The 23,139-nt window shown below is 42.0% G+C and overlaps 1 protein-coding gene across 1 annotated transcript in view; it reads left to right on the forward strand.

Moving 5' to 3' along the window:
- The window catches only part of LOC149324215 (lipoxygenase homology domain-containing protein 1-like), a 237,886-nt gene that overhangs the window by 53,322 nt on the left and 161,425 nt on the right, over nt 1–23,139 (forward strand). Inside the window, exons 8-12 of the mRNA XM_089487726.1 lie at nt 2,332–2,582; nt 6,394–6,529; nt 11,092–11,252; nt 14,518–14,604; nt 18,927–19,062. Of these exons, the coding sequence (XP_089343852.1) occupies nt 2,332–2,582; nt 6,394–6,529; nt 11,092–11,252; nt 14,518–14,604; nt 18,927–19,062 (771 nt within the window). The remainder of the gene's footprint in view (nt 1–2,331; nt 2,583–6,393; nt 6,530–11,091; nt 11,253–14,517; nt 14,605–18,926; nt 19,063–23,139) is intronic.

Here is a 23,139-nt window from a genome sequence, read left to right on the forward strand (position 1 = left end):
TGTTGTAATCTTAAACATATATATATATATATATATATATATATATATATATATATATATTGCATTCATCACATCAGAGGTTTCAGCTTCCAAAAATCAGTAAAATATGTTGTTTTTTCACTGATAATGTCTGGACCTGGAAACATCAGCTTGCATGGTTTTACTTTGGTTTACTTTAGTGAACAGGGATAATAGGATTGCCTCTCACCCAAAATTGCTGAAGACAAGCCTCAACGTAGCTCTGCATTGAGCACTTATTTATTCCCCCTGTTTAGCGCTGTCATGTGGCTGTGGGCATCATTGAACTGCTGCTCAGGTCTCACTTTCTCTGGCGACTGTGGTATAGAGGCTATCGCTGTTGAAAGACCCCTGCTGGGGCCTTTCAAAGTTATATACAATTTAGCAAGGTGAAATCTCCCAGAATGAAAGCTACTACATTTACAGTGTGCCGTAGGAAGCCTTAAAACAATGGAAGCCCTTGCAAGGACAAGCTGGTGTGCAGATTTAATTTAAACCTAGGTTCCTACTGGAGGAGGAAGAAGCTGCAACACTGTCTTGAAATGTTAAGCAGTTGTTGGAGGCATGTTTGTTACTGAGCAGCAATTATGGGAACATGAATCTTGAATAGACCCAGTTTTAGGTGTTTGCCTCGTTCCTGCAAAATTTATGAATAAGCACAATTGTGCTTCCCAGAGCCTTCTGGAAGCACTATTCTATTTATCAACAAGTTGTATGGGAAGTATGTGCCTTGTTTTAAAGGGGGGAAATGTGGGTGGATTTTCCTGAGGGGTTAAGGATAGGGCTGAGAGCCAGCATGATGTAATGGTTTGAATGTTGTAAGGTGACTCTGAATACTAGGATTCGATTTCCTGCTTGGCCATGAAACCCACTGGGTGACCTTGGCAAGTCACATCCTTTCAGCCTCAGGGGAAGGCAATGGCAAACTTCCTCTGAACAATTCTTGACAAAAAAACCTAAGGGTGGATTTGCCTTAGGGTTGCCGTAAGTCAGAGATGGCTTTAAGGCATACAACAACAACAACATTATCGTTTTTAACTACTGAGTCTTTTTAAGGTATTTTAACTTGTTGCTGAATTTAATATGTTCTAAAGATGTTTTATTTTTTAAATCTGAAATTGTTTTTAATTGTTCATATATTTGTATGGACTTTATCACATGGGGACTGGTGTCTTTATCCTGTCCAGAAAGTGCAATTGGACGTGATTGCTTGAAAGGCTTTCTCACTACATAACGCTGATCCTGTGCATGTCCTGTCAATGAAGTGGAATTATATTACCAGGATCTTCCAATAATACAAAGTTAGGGGAAATGAGGGGACAATTGCACTTAATTCATGGGACATGCATGGAATCAGAGCGATTTAGTAAGAAAGCCTTTTATGCGATCACATTTAATTGTGCCTTCTTGATGGGACAATGTCCCGATAACCACAATTTTGTGTGAAACTCCTTCCTGCGATTGCACAATAAGCACAGGATAAGCATGGCACAAGGATGGGTCAATAACGTCCCATCCTCATGTGCTAATGTCCTTTGCTACCTTGAAATACCATGATGAAGGGCAAGGTATAAATATTTTAATAAAAATAAATATATTTTTTTCAGGAAAAACCCCTAGCAAATACAGACTATAACATATTATTAAAAATCCCTTCCCCTTGAGCAGTCAGTTCCCAAAGTCCTGCTCAAACAAAAGAAAACTCTTCACCCACCACTGAGGGACCTTACAGCTTATAACATTATATAATATCTGATTCAAAATGTTCCATTCTGCCCACTTTAGCTCACTCACTCCAAGGCAATCCTTCAAGTATCAAGTTTTAAATGGGAATGCTTTTAAATTGTTTTTATCACTAATGCTAGTGAAGGCAGTTAGTAACAACTATATTTTTGGTGAGACTCAGCATGCTGAGAATCAGCAGTTTGAACAATGGACTGTGACTCTGGAGACCAGGGTTCAAATCCCCACTCAGCCATGGAAATGCACTGGGAGACCTTGGGCAAGTCACACCCTCTCAGCCTCAGAGGAAGGCTGTCAGTTCCTTCATCTGGAATATAGCCTACAGCATCTGCTATTAGTTGGTAATCTTCCAGCTAAGTACTAACCAGGGTTGACCTTATTTCTTTTCCAAGATCAGATGGGTTCTGATACCTTTAGGGTATTTAGCCATAGTACTCATACATGGTTCAAAATTTAAAATAGCATTAAATGATCATTCCATTTGGAAAATTAATATCAAACTATAGTTGTTAACTGCTACTGCAATACTTCTATTCTTCATTGTGCCTTCTGCACCTAATCCTTTTCCAGGTATTGTCTACAATGTTGCTGTGGTGACGGGGGACATTCGCGGGGCTGGTACCAACTCCAAGATCCACATCGTTATGCATGGCTCCAAAGGGCTGAAAAATAGTGGGAAGATGTTCCTGGAAGGAGGTGAATTTGAACGGGCCAGAACTGATATTTTTAATGTGGAAATCGCTGCTCTTCTGAGTCCCTTGAGCCGTGTCTCAATTGGGCACAATAACGCCGGTGTCAGCTGTGGCTGGTATTGCGAGAAGGTGAGAACAGGTCACTTAACACCTTTGGACAGCTGTCCAACCCTGTTGCCCATTTGCAATCTGACCAGGGTGACCTGGAACATTTTTTCACTGATGGTAGGAGGGGAACGCTGCTCTTGTTTCAGTTACGATACCATTGGGTTAGCTTGTCAATATAATGTAATAATGTGGGCTGCAAATCCGATTTTGCCTAATATATGCTGTGTGAGAGCCAACTGCATGCAAAACCCAAATGCACCCTCAGCGTTATTTATTTATTTATTGTGCTGCCTTTCTCCCAGAAGGACACCCAAGATGGTTCACAGATAAAATTAGGTTAAAACTTAATAATTTCTTTTTAAAAAACATTTAAAATCATCTCATTAAAACAGTATAAAGTTACATTTTAAAATACAAAAGTTAAACATAAATAGAACACACACCCCATATAAAAGCCCTCTTGACAGTGATTATATATTAAAAGACTGCTTGAAAAAAAATGTCTTTGCGTGTGGATGAAAGGAAAGCAGGAAGGGAGCCAGCCTAGCCTCCCATGGAAGGATATTCCTGAGAGTGGGAGCAGCCACTACAAAGGCTCTCTCTTTTGTCCTTACCAAACAAACCTGTGATGGTGGCAGGACTGAGAGAAAGCCTTCTCCTGAAGATCTTAAGGCTCTAGCAGGTTTGTATGGGGAGATACGGGCCGGTTACAAACCGGCAGTTGGGACGTCCTCTGGACGTCCCATTTTAAAAAAGGGGCGTCTCTTATAGACGCCCCTGAGTCTAGTACGGACTGTGTCCGTACAAGATGGCGGCACCCCTTCCACATGGGCGCCGCCATCTTTGCGTATCGGACGCTGAGCGTCCGTACGCGTCGCGCCGCTTGTGACGTAGCGAGCGCGCCCCTGGCGCCTCGCTACGTCGCAAACGCGACGAAAAAAGAAGCTCCATTTTGGAGCTTCTTTTTCGGTCCGCGCGGGAGTCGGGCCGTGTGAAGGCTCCGGCTCCCCCGCGGACCAACTGGCGGCGGCGGCAGAGCGCCGCAAAGCGGCGGTCTGTACCCCGCCACGGTCTCTCAAATAGTCTGGACCTAAGCCATGTAGGGCTTTATAGGTCATGACCAGCACTTTGAATTTTGCCCAGAAATGAACCAGTAGCCAGTGAAATGGTTTTGACAAGGGAATTATATGCTCCTTATAACTGGCCCCAGTCAGCATTCTGGCTGCAGCATTTTGAACCTTATGAAGTTTCTGAACAGTTTCCAAAGGCAGTCCCATGCTGAGTGTGTTATAATAGTCCAAACAGGCTTTAATCAAGGCATGTATCACCATAACCACATCTGACATTTCAAGGAATGGGCGCAGATGGCATACTACTTTTAGCTGTGCAAATACATTCCTGGCCACTGCTCAAACCTGGGCATCCAAATTCATAGCTGAGTCCAGCATAACATCCAAGCTGTGAGCCTGAGATTTCATGGGGAGTGTAACCCCATCCAATAAAGGCAAAGTCTCTATTTCCTGATCTGCCTTTCAAATGACCAGGAATTGGAAGCCAGGTGGAGAGCATCTGGATAAAAATTAAAGGGGAGGGAAACAATCGGGACGTTATTGTGGGAGTCTACTTACAGACCCCCCAATCAGACTGAGGAATTGGATGATGCCTTTCTAGAACAGATGACTACACACTCAGAAAGGAGAGATGTAGTAGTGATGGGTGACTTCAACTATCCTGATATTTGCTGGAAGTCAAACTCAGCAAAATCCTCAAGGTCTAGCAAATTCCTCACTTGCCTCGAAGGCAATTCATTGTCCAAAAGAATGCAATGCCATAATCACAAAAAGGCAACACAGGTTTCAGAGAAAGAAGTTATGCCAGACAAACCTGAGCTCTTTTTTTGATAAAATTACCAGCTTGGTAGATGAAGGGAATGCTGTGGATATAGTATATCTTGATTTCAGTAAGGCATTTAACAAGGTTCCCCATGACATTCTTGCAAACAAGCTTGTAAAATGTGGGCTAGACAAGGTAACTGTTACATGGATTTGTAATTGGTTGACTGGCCGAAGCCAAAGTGTGCTCAACAATGGCTCCTTTTCATCCTGGAAAGAAGTGACCAGTGGGGTCCCACAGGGCTTTGTCTTGGGCCCAGTGCTATTCAACATCTTTATCAGTGACTTGGATGAAAGAACTGGGGGCATACTCATCAAATTAGAATTATAGAATCATAGAGTTGGAAGAGACCACTAAGGCCATCCAGTCCAACCCCCTGCCATGCAGGAAATCACAATCAAAGCATCCCCGACAGATGGCCATCCAGCCTCTGTTTGAAGACCTCTGAGAAAGGAGACTCCACTACACTCCGAGGGAGTTTGTTCCACTGTCAAACAGCCCTTACTGTCAGGAAGTTCTTCCTAGTGCCCCCAAGTCCCATCTCAGAGAGAAGGCTGAGAAAGATACCATGGATTATTATTAATAATATTTATTATATTTATTTGTATCCTGCTTTACCCACAGCACTAGGACTCAGAGTGTCTTACAATTTAAAATAACAGTGCAATTAAAACATACAAAAATGTTAACAGTGGTCGTTGCAGGACAAGGCAAAGATGTTGCCAAGGTTAGTAGATGATGATATGAAAGAATCTTCCAAAGACCATTGTTAACTGAACTTGTCACCTCATCTCCACACCCACAAAAGTTTGCATTCCAATGGACATTCTCACACACAGACTGCTATATAGATCTGTCCTGGGCTTTCAGCCCCACCACATACATCTGAGGAAGTAGGCTCAAGTCTATGAAAGCTCATTCTACCAACTTCTCTCTTTTAGTTAGTCTCAAATGTGCTGCAATATCCTTTGGATATTGATTTTCCAGACTAACATAATAATAATAATAATAATAATAATAATAATAATAATAATAATTTGTTTTATTTATATACCGCTATTCCAAAGATCATAGCTTTGGAAGGATGCAAGCCTGAGTCGAGCTTGGGCCCTTTTGCTGGTTTTGAACTCGTAACCTTGTGGTTTTGAGTGAATGGCTGCAGTACAGGCATTTAACCACTGTGCCACCAGGGCTCCTTTGAATTCCTTCTTTGAATTCAGCTGCCCTGAATAGTTACAGATGCCTGAATGCAGCCCCTGGCTGCACCAGCCTAACCTACTAGATGCCATAAGAGCAGATGTGGTTTGTGACTCACATGTCAGTGGTGCAGTGAATTCATGTTAGGCTTTGGTCCTAATTCCAAGTTTTGTGGTTAAATTGCCTTTGAGTCAACTCTGACTTATGGCAAACCTATTGTAGGGTTTTCTGGGCAAGAGTTATTTAGACTTCCTATAAGGCTGAGAGAGTGTGACTTACACAGCTTCACGCGCACAAGGCCAAGAAATGCAGGAACAGCAAATTCATACAATAAAATTTAAAAGCCCTATGCAAATTAGAAGTGACTGAATATCAAATTTAAAAAGCCCAGGGGAAAAGAACAGCCTTTAATGCAAAGGAAGGAAGAGGCCAATCTCATCTCCCTTGGGAGGAAGTGCCACAATTTGGGTGCTACTATTGAAAAGGCTCCAGCTGCTTAGCTTCTCTAGGTGGTGGAACATATACAAAGATCTCTGATTATCCTAGCTTATGATCACCTTTAAAATATATACTTTACAGCAATAATGCCATTTTTTTAAAAAAAGCTTAGTCCTTGACAATATCCAATGTAATTTTAAATTTTAATTTTTGCGTGTGTGTGTGTGTATTTTGTTTCATATAGAGGGAAGGCAGTGTGAAATGTGACTAATCTCCTGCTGTTTTTGTCTCTTCCTTCTGCCAGGTGGTGGTGTATTGTCCATTTACTGGTATTGAACAGACATTTCCTTGTGGGAAATGGCTGGATGAGGATGAAGGCGATGGACTGGTTGAGCGGGAGCTCTATGAAATGATTTCATTGCGCCAAAAGAGACTGAAAAGTAGGTGCATAAAAGAAAAAAGTATTGAATGGTATATTTCATTCCATGGTAAATGCATGTCCCTATCCACAGTTTTCTCACTAGAGGCCAAGATAATTGAACTGAGGCCATCACACCTTGGACATGTCATGAGATGACATGACTTACTGGAAAACATAATAATGCTCAGTAAAGTGGGAGGCAAAAGCATAAGTCAAAGTTAACATGATAGCAAATAACAACAATAACAAAGTGGGAGGCAGTGGGAAAAGAGGGAAGACCTCATTCCAGATGGGGAGATTCAATCAAAGAAACCACAGGCCTGAGTTTGCAAGACCTGAGCAGCACAGTTGATGATAGGGGGACTTGGAGGTTTCTCATTCATAGGGTTACCATTAATAAAAGTTGACATGACAGCAATTAACAGCAATAGACTGATCTGCAAGATGTTACAAACCAATGCTCTGACCCTCCAAATTTCCCCAACATTTGAAGTAATGATGATAGTTGGTGGGGACCCCTCAGTCATCCCCACCTGTTCTTTGGGTAACATTATGTGCCTTTAAGTAGCCTGTCAACCTATGGTGACCCCATGAATTTCTTCGGCAAGGAGCACTCAGAGATGGTTTGCCATTGATTCCCTCTGATATTTAGTTTACAGTTCCTGGTATTCCCTGGTAGTCCCCCATCCAAGCACTAACCAGGCCTGACTCTGCTTAGCTTCCAAGATCAAACAGGATCTGGTGCCTTCAGTGTATTTAGGCCAGACCTGAAGTTCCATCACAAGAATGAAAACAGAGTTCCCATCTGTAGAATGTTGCACTAATGTGAAAACTACAAGATCAGTTTGTGAATGTCCTCGAGGACGTGTGTGTGTGTGTGTGTGTGTGTGTATGTGTGTGCCCGTTCAAACCAGCATTTAACCATATTCATGAAAATGGCCAAACAGAGGGCAGAGGGAGGGCAAGGAACATCAGTAGCGGGGAAGACACAAGGGAGAAAAGACACTGTTGTGGAAAAGCATTTGTAATTTTGGATTTAGCGATGCCAGAGATGCCAGAGGAATTAATAAACTGAGAAGCAGCTTGGAGAAGAGTGGGCAGATGCAAGAGAATACACCATTTCCAATTTCTGCATTTCCAGCCAGCTGTTCTCTATTCACTCAAACTGAATCTCTGAACTCTTAAGTCATAACTAAACTTGTAGCCCTACAAAAGGATTATTTCTTTCCTCTAAATCAGGAGTAGAGAACATCATAGGATCTTAGCATTGCAGAGCTGGCAAGGAACCTATTGCAGAGTTGATTTCGGCTGTCCTGTAGTCCCAATCTAGGCCTCTGGGCTTTCCTGGACACTATCCTTTGGTAGTTTTCAAAGAAGTAGCCATGTTAGTCTCTTGAAGCATAAAAAGGAGGAGGGGAGGTGGAGAAAGAAAGGATGTGGCAGCACGTTTAAGACTAATTGGTTTTTACTGTACTGTACCGACTACTTCGGGTACAGTATCAAGTGATATTATGACCTCGGGTATAAATCATACTTTTACAGTTGTGGGAGTGGGATAGAACGTAATAGGATCCAGAAAGATGCCAATCATATCCCTTGTCCTAAATTTTCAGCACTGACTACCACTGCAGTGATCTGACAGACCTGTATCACATTGCCATTTATTTATTTTATCACCTGTATCACCTCGGCATCCCCTTTGAAAATTTAGGGCAAGGTTACTAAAGTGTTAATAGCAGCATCCAGGTATTTGTATATCCCTCACTAGCTCTGGGCTGTCCATTATCCTCCACAGTGATGGATGTTTTAGAAACAAAGAAGTGCATAAAGTTCATAATTGGCGGGAAGGATTCATCCTGCCTTCTGCCCGTCCTCTCCCTGATTGCATTAGTGCAACAAATGCCTTTAAAATTGGTTAAGATGCTGCATAATCAAGGCGCTGCTGCAGTGAATGGTTTGTCCTGTTCAAAATGCAATCCCGTTGAAATCCAGTTCATTACCACAGACATTCCTTAATGTTCCGGCCACTTTATCTCTGTGCTGCAGTCCATTCAGCCAAAGCATTTATGACCTTTAAACTGCCATATTATCAACCCTGATTGCTATTGACAGTGTAATTCCTTTGTGGTGGTTGGATATTAAATGGGCAAGAAGCAGTGGCCTTGAGTAATTGGTGACCTTTAATGGCCATGTGTGGCGATAACTTGTATTGCCATCTCACCCTCCTGCCCGCCCAGGAAAGGGCATTCCTGAACCGTCCTCTTGGAAGACCTCTGTCTGAATTAATTTTCTGATATGCATGGTAAGGAGGCTTTCTGTAGAAGCTCAGAGCCTCTGAAAGATACTATTTTTCTTTTAAACTACAGCTTCCACCCCAGAGGATTCTAGCAAGTGTAACTTTCCAAAGCTCTAAACCCGGGGTTGTTGTGGTGGTTGTGTTTGCACAGTGATTGGCACAGCTAAGGTTTGCCCCTGTGAGGATGCTTTGGAGGGATAGGGATGGAAAGATGTAGCCATGAAATAAATAAATAAATAAATAAATAAATAAATAAATAAATAAATGATGTTCCATGATAAATTATCACAGCTGTATGCATTTCCACTTTTTGTTTAATGCCCTCAGGATGAAGATGTATTTGGTAGTCTCATTTTCTCTCCACAGCAATCTTTTTTTTTTACTGTATTTCCCCCCAATTTGTAACATTTAAAAAAAATATTGTATCATTTGTTTAAAAGAGCTTATTTATTCTGACCTCCTTTTGTCTACTTCGTTTTTAAAGTAAAAAACAGAAAAGAACAAAAATAACAACACTTCCCTGTTATTGTACTTTGTTTCGTGATGTATAGCCTAACATAAAGCTTGGAACTGTTTCAAGGCTTTGATGTACCCTTTGTGGTGTTCTATGTCCACCGTTTTTGCAGAATTTTACTATCTTTTCCCAGTCTGTGTTGGATAATTTCCCTTCTATCAGGTCTGTGAGTCTGTCCATTTCTATATTGTCTAGGACTTTTAATCTAAGTCATCTATAGTGGGTAGGTCTTTTGATTTCCAGTTTTGTGCTAAGAGAATTTTAGCTGTAGTGATCATATAAAGTATGATTTTCAGTGTTTTTTAGCTTCTTGATCTGTAATTTTATTAGTCATGTTTAACAGGTAGATTTTTTGTAGCTTTTCAAATCTTATGTCTAGAATTTTCTTAATTTACTTAATCTTCACGTGGATTATTTCCCAGAATTTTTTAATCTTGGCGCAAGTCCACCACATGTGATACCAATTGCCAACTGCTTTACAACATTTCCAGCATTTATTGTAATTATTTTTGTGAATCTTTGCTAATTTTGAAGGAGTCAGGTACCATCTATAAGCCATCTTTAAATAATTTTCTATCCACAGCAACCTTTTGACTGTTCAATTGTGCTCTAGTTCTGTCTGATGTGTTTTAAAGAACTGTATTTGGAATTGATATGCTACCATTCTGTGTGCAAGATCCTTTTTAAAAGAATAAAATACATACATACATACATACATACATACAAAGGAACATTCCTATTTGTGAGATCCTTGCCTGCATTCTGAATTGGTAAAGGCCAGACAGACAGAATTGGAAGATCAGGTGTAATGTGTGCTGCAGAAATAATTCAGTTTGACTTTGCTTTGGTTCAGTGCTATAGAATTCTGGGATTTGTTTTGGGAGATATTTAGCCTTCCCTTTCAGAACACTGGTGTCACAACAAGCTACAAGTACCAGAATTCCATAGCATTGAGCCATGGCAGTTAAAGCAGTATCAAACTGAATAAATTTTACAGTGCAGATTAGACCTCAGTGAAGATCGTTCTTGTGAGATTTTCATGGTTAAGCAAAAGTCTGAGCTTAGCTCTTTTAGGTCCAGACTCCCAACATGCTATCCATTTCACCAAACTGTTTTATTATGAATGATCAAGTGTTTGCCTCAGGTTCAAGCTAGATGTTAAGGGGAATGAGTGTTCACCATGATTAATCAACTTTCCTTCCCATGATGGTATTTTCTCAGTGATGTGTACTCAGCCATTACACTTGCAAATTCTATTTGTGGTTATTTCCCAAAGATCAACCACAACATAAAGCACATAAAAAGCAAGATATGTAAATGGGGAAAATCATGCACTAGGACAAACAAATTTCTTTCATATTTTCAGGAAGCACCTCTTCTAAAAACATGCAAAATGTAGCATTTAGTATGACCGAGAGATATGCTTTATCAAAGGAACTGCATATTCTCACTGTTGGTGGAGTTAGCCAGATACTGGCATTGGATCAATTCTATGATGAATATGGTTTTAAGATGAGATGTGATTTTATTAATGTTTTGAAAAAGAATACATGTTTTTTGCATTTCCAAGCCATGAAGAGATTCACCTGTCAAAAGCCTAAAGAATTCATGGCTATTTAAAAGCTCAGCTCTTTTGGAAGGGGCAGAGGGATAGATAGCCAGTCTATTAAAATATGGTTTATTTGTTCATTTTCTTTGGTGTTGCTCTATCAGCAATGTTGGTTCTTCTTACTCAGTTATTATTTTCTCTCTTTCTGTCTCTTTTGGGAAGAACATCCTTGGTCACTGTGGATATGGACAAGTGACATGAAAGGTGCCGGGACAGATGCCCCCATCTTCCTCCAGATTTATGGCATGAAAGGGAAGTCTGATGAAATGAAACTAGACAACAAATCTGATAACTTTGAAGCTGGACAAACTGACAAATTTATGGTATGGCTTCTCATTTTGTCTATGTACACAAATCAAAGTTGGGCAATTGCTTTATTAGAACCACTAAAATGTTACACAGGAGGTGCATTAGTGGCTTGAGCTACTTGTAATCCCACCTCAGTCCACCTGGGAGAGGTGGGAAAATACAAATAATAATAATAATAATAATAATAATAACAACAACTATTATGGCACTAAGGAAGAACACTAAAGAATCTCTCTTCCCAACATCTTCTCTCTTGTCTAGTGGCAACTTTGGTTTCTGAAGGTCCTCAGCAGAAAGTGGCCCAAACACATCAAGATAGCTTTTCAGCCACAGAGATGGGCAAATGCAGAAGGTTCAGAAGCCAATATTCTGCCCCTGGGACCCTCTGGACAGATTCTGTCTCTGGGCCAAAACACACTGTAGAAATAATCCAGTCTGACACCACTTTAACTGTCCTGGATCAATGCTAGGGCATTTTGAAAACTGTAGTTTTGAGAGACATTTAGCATTTTCTGTCAGAGAGCTCTGGTGCCACCACAAACTACAACTCCTAGGATTTCATAGCACTGAGACAAGGCAGTTAAAGCAGTGCCACAATGAATTATTTCTGCATTGTGTTTTGGCGTTTTCGTCTCACAAAACAAAAATGGAGATGCACTATCAAAATTGAAAGTAGCCAGAAGTCTGCTTCTGTGTTATGTTTTGTTTTGGAAAACAGGTCACTTTTTAATTTTAAAAAGTCCAGGTGGATTCTCCAAGCTATTTAATAGGTGAATTAGCACCCCTGGAGACTTCCTCACACTACAGTCCCTTTGCAATGAGAATTTAAGTGGCATGAAACTGATATAACTGTGCAGTGCAGACAAACCTCTGCATGTGAGGCAGTTTGGGGCAGGAGTTGTCTGTGGACTCTATTGGATGGAGTTAAAACCCCAATTTACCTTTCCCAAATTCAGTGCTAATTCGAGAGGCAGCCACATCCTATCACCCAGAAATCGCAGCCAAATTGCTGTCCAAGTCCATCCCGGATGCTGCCAGGGTCCTGTAAGCCACTTTGGTGGCCATTTTTAGATGTTGGAAGCATCCATTTTCAAGAAGGGGCCACCAAGTGGCTTACAGGATCCAAGCTGCATTTGGGATGAACTTGGGTGGCATCCAAGATGGACCCAGGCAGCAATTCAGCTGCAATTTCCATGTGATAGGACTTGGCTGCCTCCCGACTTAGCACTGAAAGGTAAGTTGGGGTTTTAACCACACATGATAGGGTCCTGTGTCTTGGCATGGCCTATTAGTCACAACAAGGACAAGACAATGGCCGGCATCCATAGTTTTTTTGTGGGTTTTTTGGGCTATGTGACCATGTTCTATAAGCGTTTATTCCTGATGTTTTTCCAGCATCTGTGGCTGGCATCTTCAGAGAATGCTAACCTAGAAGAGAATGGGTATGCACACACACACACACACACACACACACACACACACACACTGTGTGACCCTGGGTGAGGAGGAGTGAGTCCCATGTTAATCTGTGTATTGTTCTGTTGTTGATGATCTCCTCAGGGTAAGAGGATATGCAAAAGAGGATTAGTGTCTGCTAATTGGTGATCATTATCTGCTGGGAAAGCCTCTGACTCTGAGTGGTTTCTCATTTGCATTTGCTGAGTCCTGGTGTTGGTGTCCATCAGGACTGGTAGCCAGTTTTATTTACTTTGAGGCTTTCTTCTTTCCTGTTGAAGTTACACAGATTAACATGGAATCACTCCTCCTCACCCAGGGTCACACAGTATATATATACCCACTCTCTTCCAGGTTAGCATTCTCTGAAGATGCCAGCCACAGATGCTGGTGAAATGTCAGGAATAAACTCTTATAGAACATGGTGACATAGCATGAAAAACCCACAAAAACAACTGAGGACAGGACACTTCTGACTTCCCCTTTTGTATCATTTCTTAACCTCCCTGCTTTTTCTCCTGTCTTTGCTCCCTACTATTCTCATAAAACTCCATCTCAGACTCTTTTATTTTTGATCCACCTCACCCTCTTAATTTTCTTTCACTTCATTTCCCCACATTCTCCATCTTCTTTCTAACTACCCAACCTTCTGTCACTTTCCAATGAGAGGAACGGCATTTGTCATTAGCCTGCTAAGAGGAAAAGACTGTGCAGTTCCTTTGCAGGACTGCTGAAACTAAATGTATTTGATGCTACTCTTCGTGTTCACCATCCCAACTGCAGGGATGGTTCTGTGAGAGAATTAATGAAGGGAACATCTGTATTCCTGCATGGCAGGGTGCTGGACTGGATGGCCCTTGTGGTCTCTTCCACTCTAAAATTCTATGATTCTAAAAATGTTTTTGAAAACAAATTATTAGCCAAAGTGACTGCAAATAAAAATGAGGTAGAAGGACAAGCTGAATTTGCCGCAAGAACAATTATTTCTGTATTTTTTTTTAAAAAAAGAGAGATAGCAGCAGAAGCCAACATAACAGTCTATGCTCAATGTAAGTTATTTCTCGAAGTAAAAAAAAAAAGGGGGGGGCAGGGGAAGACAGCATGGAAGCTAAAAACACTTGTAACCAATCTAAGGACTTTATCGCACACAGCTTTTTAAACGTTCCGAGGTTCAAATGAGGGCTAGAGCTAAGTTTAAGGTATTACAGGCAAAAAGACACACATGGATTTTTTTCACCCTCTGATGTGAAGAAGATGACCACAAACTGGAGCAAAGAAGCCGGCCTCAGAGAGAGGGGGAAGGTCAGAAAGAGAGAAGCAGGTCAAAGAGTAATGCATGTCAAAAAGAGAGATTTTCTGTCTATGGAGGGTATTGTGTGGACAAATAACCTGACTGCTGCCTAATGGGATGCAGCTGGGTTGCAGGATGCAGGTGGGTATTATTGATTGTAATTTGCTGCTGATTCCGCTGGGCAAGTGCAACTCAGCTGCATCCTGGGTCCCAGGCACGCTTCGGAGGCTGCTTTTCAAAGATGGAAAACCCCCAGTTTCCACATAATATTTTTTCTGTAACACTTTGAGACATTAGAATACAAGGAGAATACTGCAGAGAAATTATTATTTTCTCCCGCAGTGAGGAGTAATCTTTAGCAGTTATTTGTTCATTCGTGTGAAAATGCAAATGTCCAGGATTCTCATCTCTATCTTGTGCAGTTCCAGTTAATTTCTTTGAGGCTTTTGCAGAAGAATAGCCCAGCAGCTTATGTCTGTAGGAAGATGCTACCTTGGATGAGTTCATTTTGACACATTTCGTTATGCATGCAGATTGAGCTCCCTGATCTGGGTATTTTGTACAAGATCCGGATATGGCATGAGAAGCGGAGCCCATTTGCTGGATGGCATCTGCACAAGGTAAGTAGCCAATTGAAAAGAGAGTTTCATCATCATCATCATCATCATCATAGGGGCCAGAGTGGGTGTTGTAGTTTTAGTGCTGGACTAAGACGGGGTGTGAAGAACTAGTGGCAGCCCTCTCCATACTCAATAAATTCTTCTGAGGGTCAGCAGAAAGCTTTTATTGAAAGGTTAGGGAAAGGTCCATCTAAGAAGATTCTTTTGTCAGGACCAATGTTCGAATCCTCACTTGTCTATAGAAATCCACTGGGTGACCTTGGACAAGTCATACCTTCACAGCCTCAGAGGAAGACAAATTTTGACAAGAAGACCCCTAATCACCTTAGGATGGCCATAAGTTGGAAACAACTTGATAGCACAAAGCAGCCACAAAATCCACGTAATAAGTAAGCTTATGAGCTGCACAGAGGCATCACTATATTTTGAAGAGTTCATGTTCATATCTAATATTGATACAAGTTTACATTGCTGTCTGATGTTTTTGTTTCCTTCCTGAAGTCCAATTTGGAGAGCATCTTTCAGGCCACATTTGAGCAGTAGGCTGTTGGTGATAGAGTGGGATCCAAGGACAGAGTAGATAGGGCCAAAGCAAAATTGGCAGAGCCAGATTTGTTATTCTTTCCATTTTGGACATTTTTCCTGTGAACCAGCATGATGTCTTCTCAGAAGCGAGCCTTAGTACATGCAAAAAGCACAGCTCCATTTCTGTGCAGGATTTTAAGAGGGGGATATTTAATGTTTTAAATGGCGTTGAACACTCTCCCTGTAAATCTTAGGAAATAATAATAGGAAAGGCCTGTGGATGGTTGCATCTGTCATGCACGTTTGCAGTTAACTATTGAGGCCTGTAGCTAGGCTGGGGTAACCGGGACACTGCCCCAGGGCCCCCAACCAAAGGGCCCCCCAAATAGAATCCAAGAAAATTATAGGGCCCCCGAATGTACTTTCTGCCCCAGGGCCTCTAAAGGCCTAGCGATGGGCCTGTCCCTATTCCTACTTTATACATTTTTGGAGCCTTTTTGAGTCTCATACTGGCAGAAAAGGAGAATATAAATCAAATCATATCAATTCAAATCAATCAATAAAATTTTTGGGAGGTGCTCCTCATCTGTCGATGAAGCAGCAACTTCCTTCTTTGGTTGCCTCTGCACATCAGAAATAATGCAGTTTGATACTCTTTACCTGCCATGGCTCTATGCTATGGATGTCTGGGATTTGTAGTTTGTTGTGCTATCAGAGCTCTCTGACAGGGAAGGCTAAATATCTCACAAAACTACAAACTCCAGAAGTCCATAGCACTGAGTCATGGTGTCAAACTGCATTATTTCTGCAGTGTAGCTGCAGCCTTGGACATATTCTCGGATACACACAAGTCACTGAGCTTCACCACCATGAGAGTTCATGCAAAAGGTTAAAACATGTCTTTCAGGGCTAATATTTTGATTCAGTTTGTATTTGTACACAGTTTTAACAGTTTTAATTTGTTAAATTAATATCCTTTAGACTGGATATTATTTTTAATCTGTTACATTTTTAATGGTTTTTAATTATTTCTACTGATTTTATGTTATGTTGCCCTGAGATCCTGGGATGAAGGGTAGGGTATAAATATGTTTATGATTAGATCAATCAATTGATTGATGAATAGATTAATAAATAGATAATCTAATATTCCCTTGGAGGCAGAAGGAAAGCATGAGGACCGTCTAATACATTTTCCAGAAATCCTTGGATTTCTTTGCGTGAAAACCACTGATTTTTCAGCATCAGAATTTTGTGCCAAGAAATAATGCAATAAATTATTCAAATTAAACAGAAAATAAATATATTTCCATATTGTACATATTATATTTTGCTCCTGATTTCTCTGGGGTACATGACTGGCAAGATATTTAGACAAATATGTCATTTCCTGATATCAGTGAGCATTGCCTAGTCACCTCAGGCCTAACTTCACAAGTATTAGGACTAGAAACTTGCATTTCTTTGAGAGAAAGTTGATACTCAGAGTGATTGTACTCTCCTTATGAAAAATTGTTGGAGTAGGTGGAATAGCAGACACCATATAAAAACTGCTCCACATAGTCATAGAATGAACAATATAAATATAGTTTGGCATTCTGCTTGGGATGTACAGCTCTGCAGATGACCTTGTTTGTGCACAAAATTGAAATGAATAGTTTGGCAATGTCCACATTCATTTAGGGGCTGCCGTGATGTTACAACATATGGGCATCTGTTGCACAATGGCAGAATGACTGATGAACTGTGGCAATGGGCACTGATGTCCAATGGGCACTGATTAACTTTAGACCACTCTTCAATGTACAGCCGGCTGCTGGCTAGAGCACAATAGGAGCACCCAATGTGCATCAAAAATTGTGCACAACAGGAGCACCTAATGTGCATCCTTTCACACCATAAGTGCCAATGCACATCAGAAGAGACCAAGGTACAGCAGAGCACTCTTGCCAGTGGCCAGATGCACTATTTATTAACAGGGTTTCCTGCGTTTCTGCAATGTCACTACAGATTCATAAAGTTACTAAATATAGACTGTGATGTAGGATCCCAGCCATTGTTTGTTGGTCACACAACAATGTACAGTGATGAAAAATCATAATTTGTCTTTTCAAAATAAGGTCACTTTGCTCACAGGCCCTGGCTTTTGGGCCACTAATGCAATTTGATAGGTTTCTGCCCTCTTCTGTGCCACACGGATGTTTAGAGGAACTAGCTGAAGGTTAGTAAACCATGAAGCATCGCAGAGATATATGCTGTTTCCAAAAATTCATCCATGCAGTCAGTCTTCCCTCATTAGTCTTGGTTTGCTGTCAATTCCCCTCCAGGATAAAAATGATGACATCTACTTGCGAAAGGGTTCCTGTTCCTTTTCTTGTCAGGGGATCTCTCAAAGGACTGTAGGATGCTACTCATTAATGAGTTATAAAGCTTTTGCATCATGGTCCGCCTAAGCTGGTTTATTCTGAAACAAGCCCCTTCAAATGCCATGGGACTTGCTTTCTAGAAAGTCTGTTTTAAAACTGGAGGCCAGTAGTACAATCCTTTGTGTCTACTCAGATGGGATAGGTTTAATATTTAATGCTGCCCTATTCTTTCTCATTCTCTCATTTTACTGTTCCAAACATGAGTTAGCTTTTAATACTTTTTAATTTTCATTTCAGACTCTCCACCTGTGCTTATTTAGCATGTTTTCCCCCTAATTAATCCTCTCTCATCCCAGTTTCACAGTTACTTTTAAAATCTCCCAGTTTCCCTCTCTTCCTCCCAAGTTCCCTCTTTCTCCTCAGCTTGCTTCAATTGCTGCAGAGATCACAGTGTACAGTGCAAAATTAATGTGCACTCAATTGATTCAGCAGGGGAAAGGTGAGGGGCAGAATCTTGCATTTCCCAGTAGGCTCAGGCAAAAGCAAAGTGCTGCAGCCTCTCCTAGCCTATGAGGTCTTTCTCATTAATAACATTTGCCATCTTGCCCAAGGTTTGATGTTGCTTGGCCACACATGTCCCAGGTTCTATCTGTTAAATGTTGGAGGATATGTACAGTGGACCCTTGGTATCTGCTGGGGTTTGGTTACTGGACCCCCTGTGGATACCAAAATCTGTGGATGCTCAAGTCCCACTAAATATGATGGCATAGTAAAATGCTGTCCCTTATATAAAATGGCAAAATCAAGGTTTGATTTTTGGAATTTATATATTTTTAAAAATATTGCCAAGTTATGGATGCTTGAATCCATGGATAAGGAATCTGTGGATACAGAGGGCTGACTGTAATTCTTATATCACCTCAAGCATTTGTTGATCAGAGGGGTAATCCAGAAATATTCTAAAACAGTGGCAGCTTCCATGCCAGTGAGGCAGTGAATCTACATTGAGATTTAGGGTACATCTACGCTGTAGAAAGAATGCAGTTTGACACCACAATAAGTGTGGTAGCTCCATCCTATGGAATCCTGGGATTTGTAGTTTTGCAAGGTCTTTAGCTTTCTCTGCTAAAGAGTGATGGAGCCTCACTAAACTCCAAATTCCAGGATCATGTTGGATGGAGCCATGACAGTTAATGGTATTGTCAAACTGCATTATTTCTACAGTGTAGATGCACTGTTAGTCTGAAGCAGTAAGCCAAAGCGGCGAATCTCATTTCAAAAGTAGAGTATGTTTTTATCATGCTTCCCCCCCTCTTGATTTCTAGCAATATTTATAGGGATACTGCCTCATTCCAGTGCTCCCTGTCTCATCCTCAGTACTGCCATATATAAGCTTATCTTACTCTTGTGCCATTTTTGGTTTCATGAAAGGTAACTCTTCTGAAAACTCTAACAAAGGAGAAATACACATTCAGGTGTGACCGCTGGCTGGATGTCAATGAAGATGACCACGAGATTGTGCGGGAACTCACGGCTGAAGGGCCACTAGTGACTGAAGTAATGCCAGGTGAGAAGAAAAATGTGTCTCCGTGAACCCATTTTTAAATCAGAGAGGGGCAACTGTAAAAGGCTAAGGAGCCCCAGGATGGCTGTACCCTCATCATACCCCCGTGCAAAAAGGCCACTCTGGTTTCTCTTCAGATCGTATAAATCTTTCGCCTTTTTATTCATTTATTTATTATATTTATTTGTATACTGCTCTTTTCCCAGGACTGGGACTTTTTTGCCTGCAAATGGACCCAAATTCCCTCTTGGGGGGACATTGAGTATTTTCACAATGGTTTTAGACCCTTGAGCCATTTTATGCCCTGGAAAATGTTTTGACTTTTTTTTAACAACCAAGGTGCGGTACACACTGTCTGCAAAAGGCGGGCTGGAGCCGCCTCTCTTTGCTGCATAGCATTACTGCAGCAACCAAACTGCAGCTCCTGTTTGCTGCGCAGCTGCGACGCAACAAAGCACCGTAGGGTGGCGCGGTGTTGTCGCAGCTGCAGTTGTGTGTTTGTGGACGAGGCGGAGCTGTGACATCACCAACGCATGCAACATGTAGGTGGGGATGCGCAGTTATGGTGGCCCCCACACGTACTAGGGCTTGGCAGTGTGCGGTTGGTGTGCACTACCGAGCCCTAGTTTTGGCCCCAGGCCAGCACAAAGCCCCAGTATGCATTGGGCCAAAGAGCGGAAGGCACTTTCTGGTCACCTCTGGTTTGGAAAAAATATTCTCCTAAATGCCTCAGGATCCCCCATAATTTTGATGAAAATGTCGTCCATGTCTCCCAGAGAGAACGTGAGAGAATTTGGGAGATTTAAAAAAAAAGTTTTATTTAAAAAAAAATTTTTTTTTTTGCAATTTTTGTTAACTCCTGGGGGTTCTGGCAGTGTCATGGCCAGCCAAGATGAGCTCTCGGAGGATGAGGAGGAGGATGAGCCTCCTCCAGAGCAAGGGCTGATTGAGGCTACGCCAGGTGTTAGTTCTGCTCTGCCAGGTCCCAGCTGTGTTTCCCCAGCCCCAGAGCAGGAGGTCCAACCAGGTCCTAGTGCTGAGGAAAGGCCTTCTATGGTGCCACAGCCTAGTGGTGATTCAGGAGACGAGGCGTGCCTGCAAGTGCCTTCTTATCAAGAGAGAAGGGCCGAGAGTGCTTGCAGGCGCAGATCCAGGAGGATTGCAGAAAGACAATCGGCAAACCAGCCTCAGGTGGCACGAGGGAGAGCTTCCCTGATTTAAGTGGGAGAGAGGCTTGAGTTTGTTGCTAGAGTTTATTGCATGAGCCCTTGGTGTGATTGCTGTCGCTCTAGCTCCTGACATCTTGTTATCTTGCTACCTTGACCTCGGACCGGACCTTTGTTATCTCTTGGCTATTGTGACCTCGGACTGTTTTGACCACGCTGCTTTCTGGCTTCCTGACTTCGGCTCGTCTTTCGGCACGCTTGACTTTCTGCAACCCCGACACCGGCTTGTTTTCTCGGCTTGCTCCTTGACTGCTTCTCCACAAGGTTTGTTTTGCCTACACGTGTTGGTTGCAGGCTTGGTTATCAGCATAAGTCAGAGATTGCTGGCAGCAATCCCGGACATAATAAACTCTAGCAACAAACTCAAGCCTCTCTCCCACTTAAATCAGGGAAGCTCTCCCTCGAGCCACCTGAGGCTGGTTTGCTAATTGTCTTTCTGCAATCCTCCTGGATCTGCGCCTGCAAGCACTCTCGGCCCTTCTCTCTTGATAAGAAGGCACTTGCAGGCACGCCTCGTCTCCTGAATCACCACTAGGCTGTGGCACCATAGAAGGCCTTTCCTCAGCACTAGGACCTGGTTGGACCTCCTGCTCTGGGGCTGGGGAAACACAGCTGGGACCTGGCAGAGCAGAACTAACACCTGGCGTAGCCTCCATCAGCCCTTGCTCTGGAGGAGGCTCATCCTCCTCCTCATCCTCCGAGAGCTCATCTTGGCTGGCCATGACAGGCAGCTGGTCACACTTTGTCCACATGCCCTAAAGAAATTCCCATTGGCATGACAGCTCCAGGAGATGAAAAAAGACCTTTTTTTAGAAAGACATCTCCCATTTCTCAGAGCCAAAATGGCCAATAAGGTTGTTGTTTACAAAATAAAGTAGTAGTAACAGCAGCAGTAGCAGTAATAACAACAGCAGGAACAAGTATTTCTTACCCACCTCTCCCCATACATTGAGGCAGGGAACAATTGATATCAGTTAAAAACACATCAGTTAAAACACACAATTTAAAAAGACAAATAAGATATACACATATTAAAACAATCCTAATTTAAAACCCATAATTTAACGTTCACAATTTTAAAATAATATAGAGAAGCCTGCTGGAAGAGATTGGACCTCTGTGATGTTTTAAATCCAGACAACGTATTCAGCTGTTGAATCTCTTCTGGCAGGTCATTCTGCAGTTTAGGGGATGCTGAAGAGAAAGTTCCCTGGCTGAAAGTTTTAACAAATAACCCAAAGCACTGTAAAAATGTGGTAATTAACCAGATGAATGCACCTCTGTGTATTTCTAAGTACACCTAATTCCAATACAATTGCTCTGCAGCTGGAGAGATAGTGAGAGTTTTTGTGCATTTTTAATTTCCCCCCACATACCAGGATTTTTTTTACAAAAACATTTTTTGTATAAACATCCTCGATTTCTGCATAAAAGAGCCACATTTTTGCACAGAAAACAGTGTATCTTACACAAATGCACCTACTTCCTGCGCAAAAATATGTTCTTTTTGGACAAATCTTTTAAAATAGATACTGCTAGCCTGGTTAAAAGTGGTGTCACCACACCAGTGATGGGTATTATAGCTGTAGCACTGCTCTGCAGATGAAAACAAAGGTTTGGCTGAGATGTATCCAAACCTACTCCAGCAGCACCAACCTGCTCTCATTGATCAGTATGCAGAGGAGAGCTGTTCCTGAGATGTTGCAGGGATGATTATAATTGCAAATGCAATGATTAAAATGTCAACAAACCTTTGATGAAGTTTATTTTTAATCCACTGTGTGAAGTGGTTGGCTATGAGGAACTGTGCATGTTCCCTGGTTGGGTGCTATTTGCCAACAGCATGAGACCTAGGCCGTCAAGAACAAACTGGATGCTGCTTCTCTTGTTTATACATATAGGAATGCAGCTACCTGGGCCCAATCCAGGTGTTAAGACTGTCCACTGACAAGTGAATTTACCCCTATTCTTTTAGCAGTCTTGAGAAGGTCTTCCATTGAATTCCTCAGCTGCCCAGTAACACAACATATGGAGCCTCAGGCCATGGGGCCAGTCCAGCTCTTGTGGGTCCCAGTCTGTCCCCCTGAAGTTCTCCAGATGTCCACATGCCTTTCCATATGACAATTATTTTGGAATTCCAAGTATGTGTTTTCCTTCTTTCTCATGGCTTAGTAATGGCTGTAAGATAAAATGAGTGGCTATTTTTGGAAAGCAGCCTTCAAGAACATTTTTGAAACCGAGTTCAACCAGAGGTCTGAAAGAGGTTCCCCATCCATCCAGTAATATCTTGTTAAACTGGGCGATAATGGTACAACATATGCCTATATATGTCTTTATCTGGTCATCACAGAAGTTGGTATTCTCTTTCTCTTTCTCCTACAGTCGTTCCCAAATTTTGGCCCTCCAGATATTTTGGACTTCAGCTACCAGAATTCTTGACTGTTGGCCAAGGAGGCTGGGGTTCTGGGAGCAGAAGTCCAAAACAAATGGAGGACCAAAGTTTAGGAACCACTGTTCTACAGCAACAAAAGCCCTAACCCAGGACATATTGTTTCACTTCTGTGGTGCCCTCTTCACAGCCATTCAGTGTCTGGTGTAGGGTGGAAGGAAGTTTGAGAAATATCTGGCTATGTCCACATGGCCTGATGCAGAGCAAGACCTCTAGGAGACCTGGGTGGATCTCTGTGGATGATGCCATCAGTCTACATCTGGCTGTGGGGGCACAGGCAGATGTTTCTTCAGTTCTGTCCCTACCACTCTCCACCAGCCAGTGAATAGCTATGGAAGGGGGCTGTCACAGAGTAATGGTAAGTCCTGCAGATGCTTGGAAGGGAACCACCAGAAAAAAAACTTG

The sequence above is a fragment of the Sceloporus occidentalis genome, unplaced genomic scaffold (assembly GCF_023333645.1).
Source record: "Sceloporus occidentalis isolate IW3139 unplaced genomic scaffold, rSceOcc1.0.p SCAF_1, whole genome shotgun sequence".
NCBI lineage: Eukaryota > Metazoa > Chordata > Lepidosauria > Squamata > Phrynosomatidae > Sceloporus > Sceloporus occidentalis.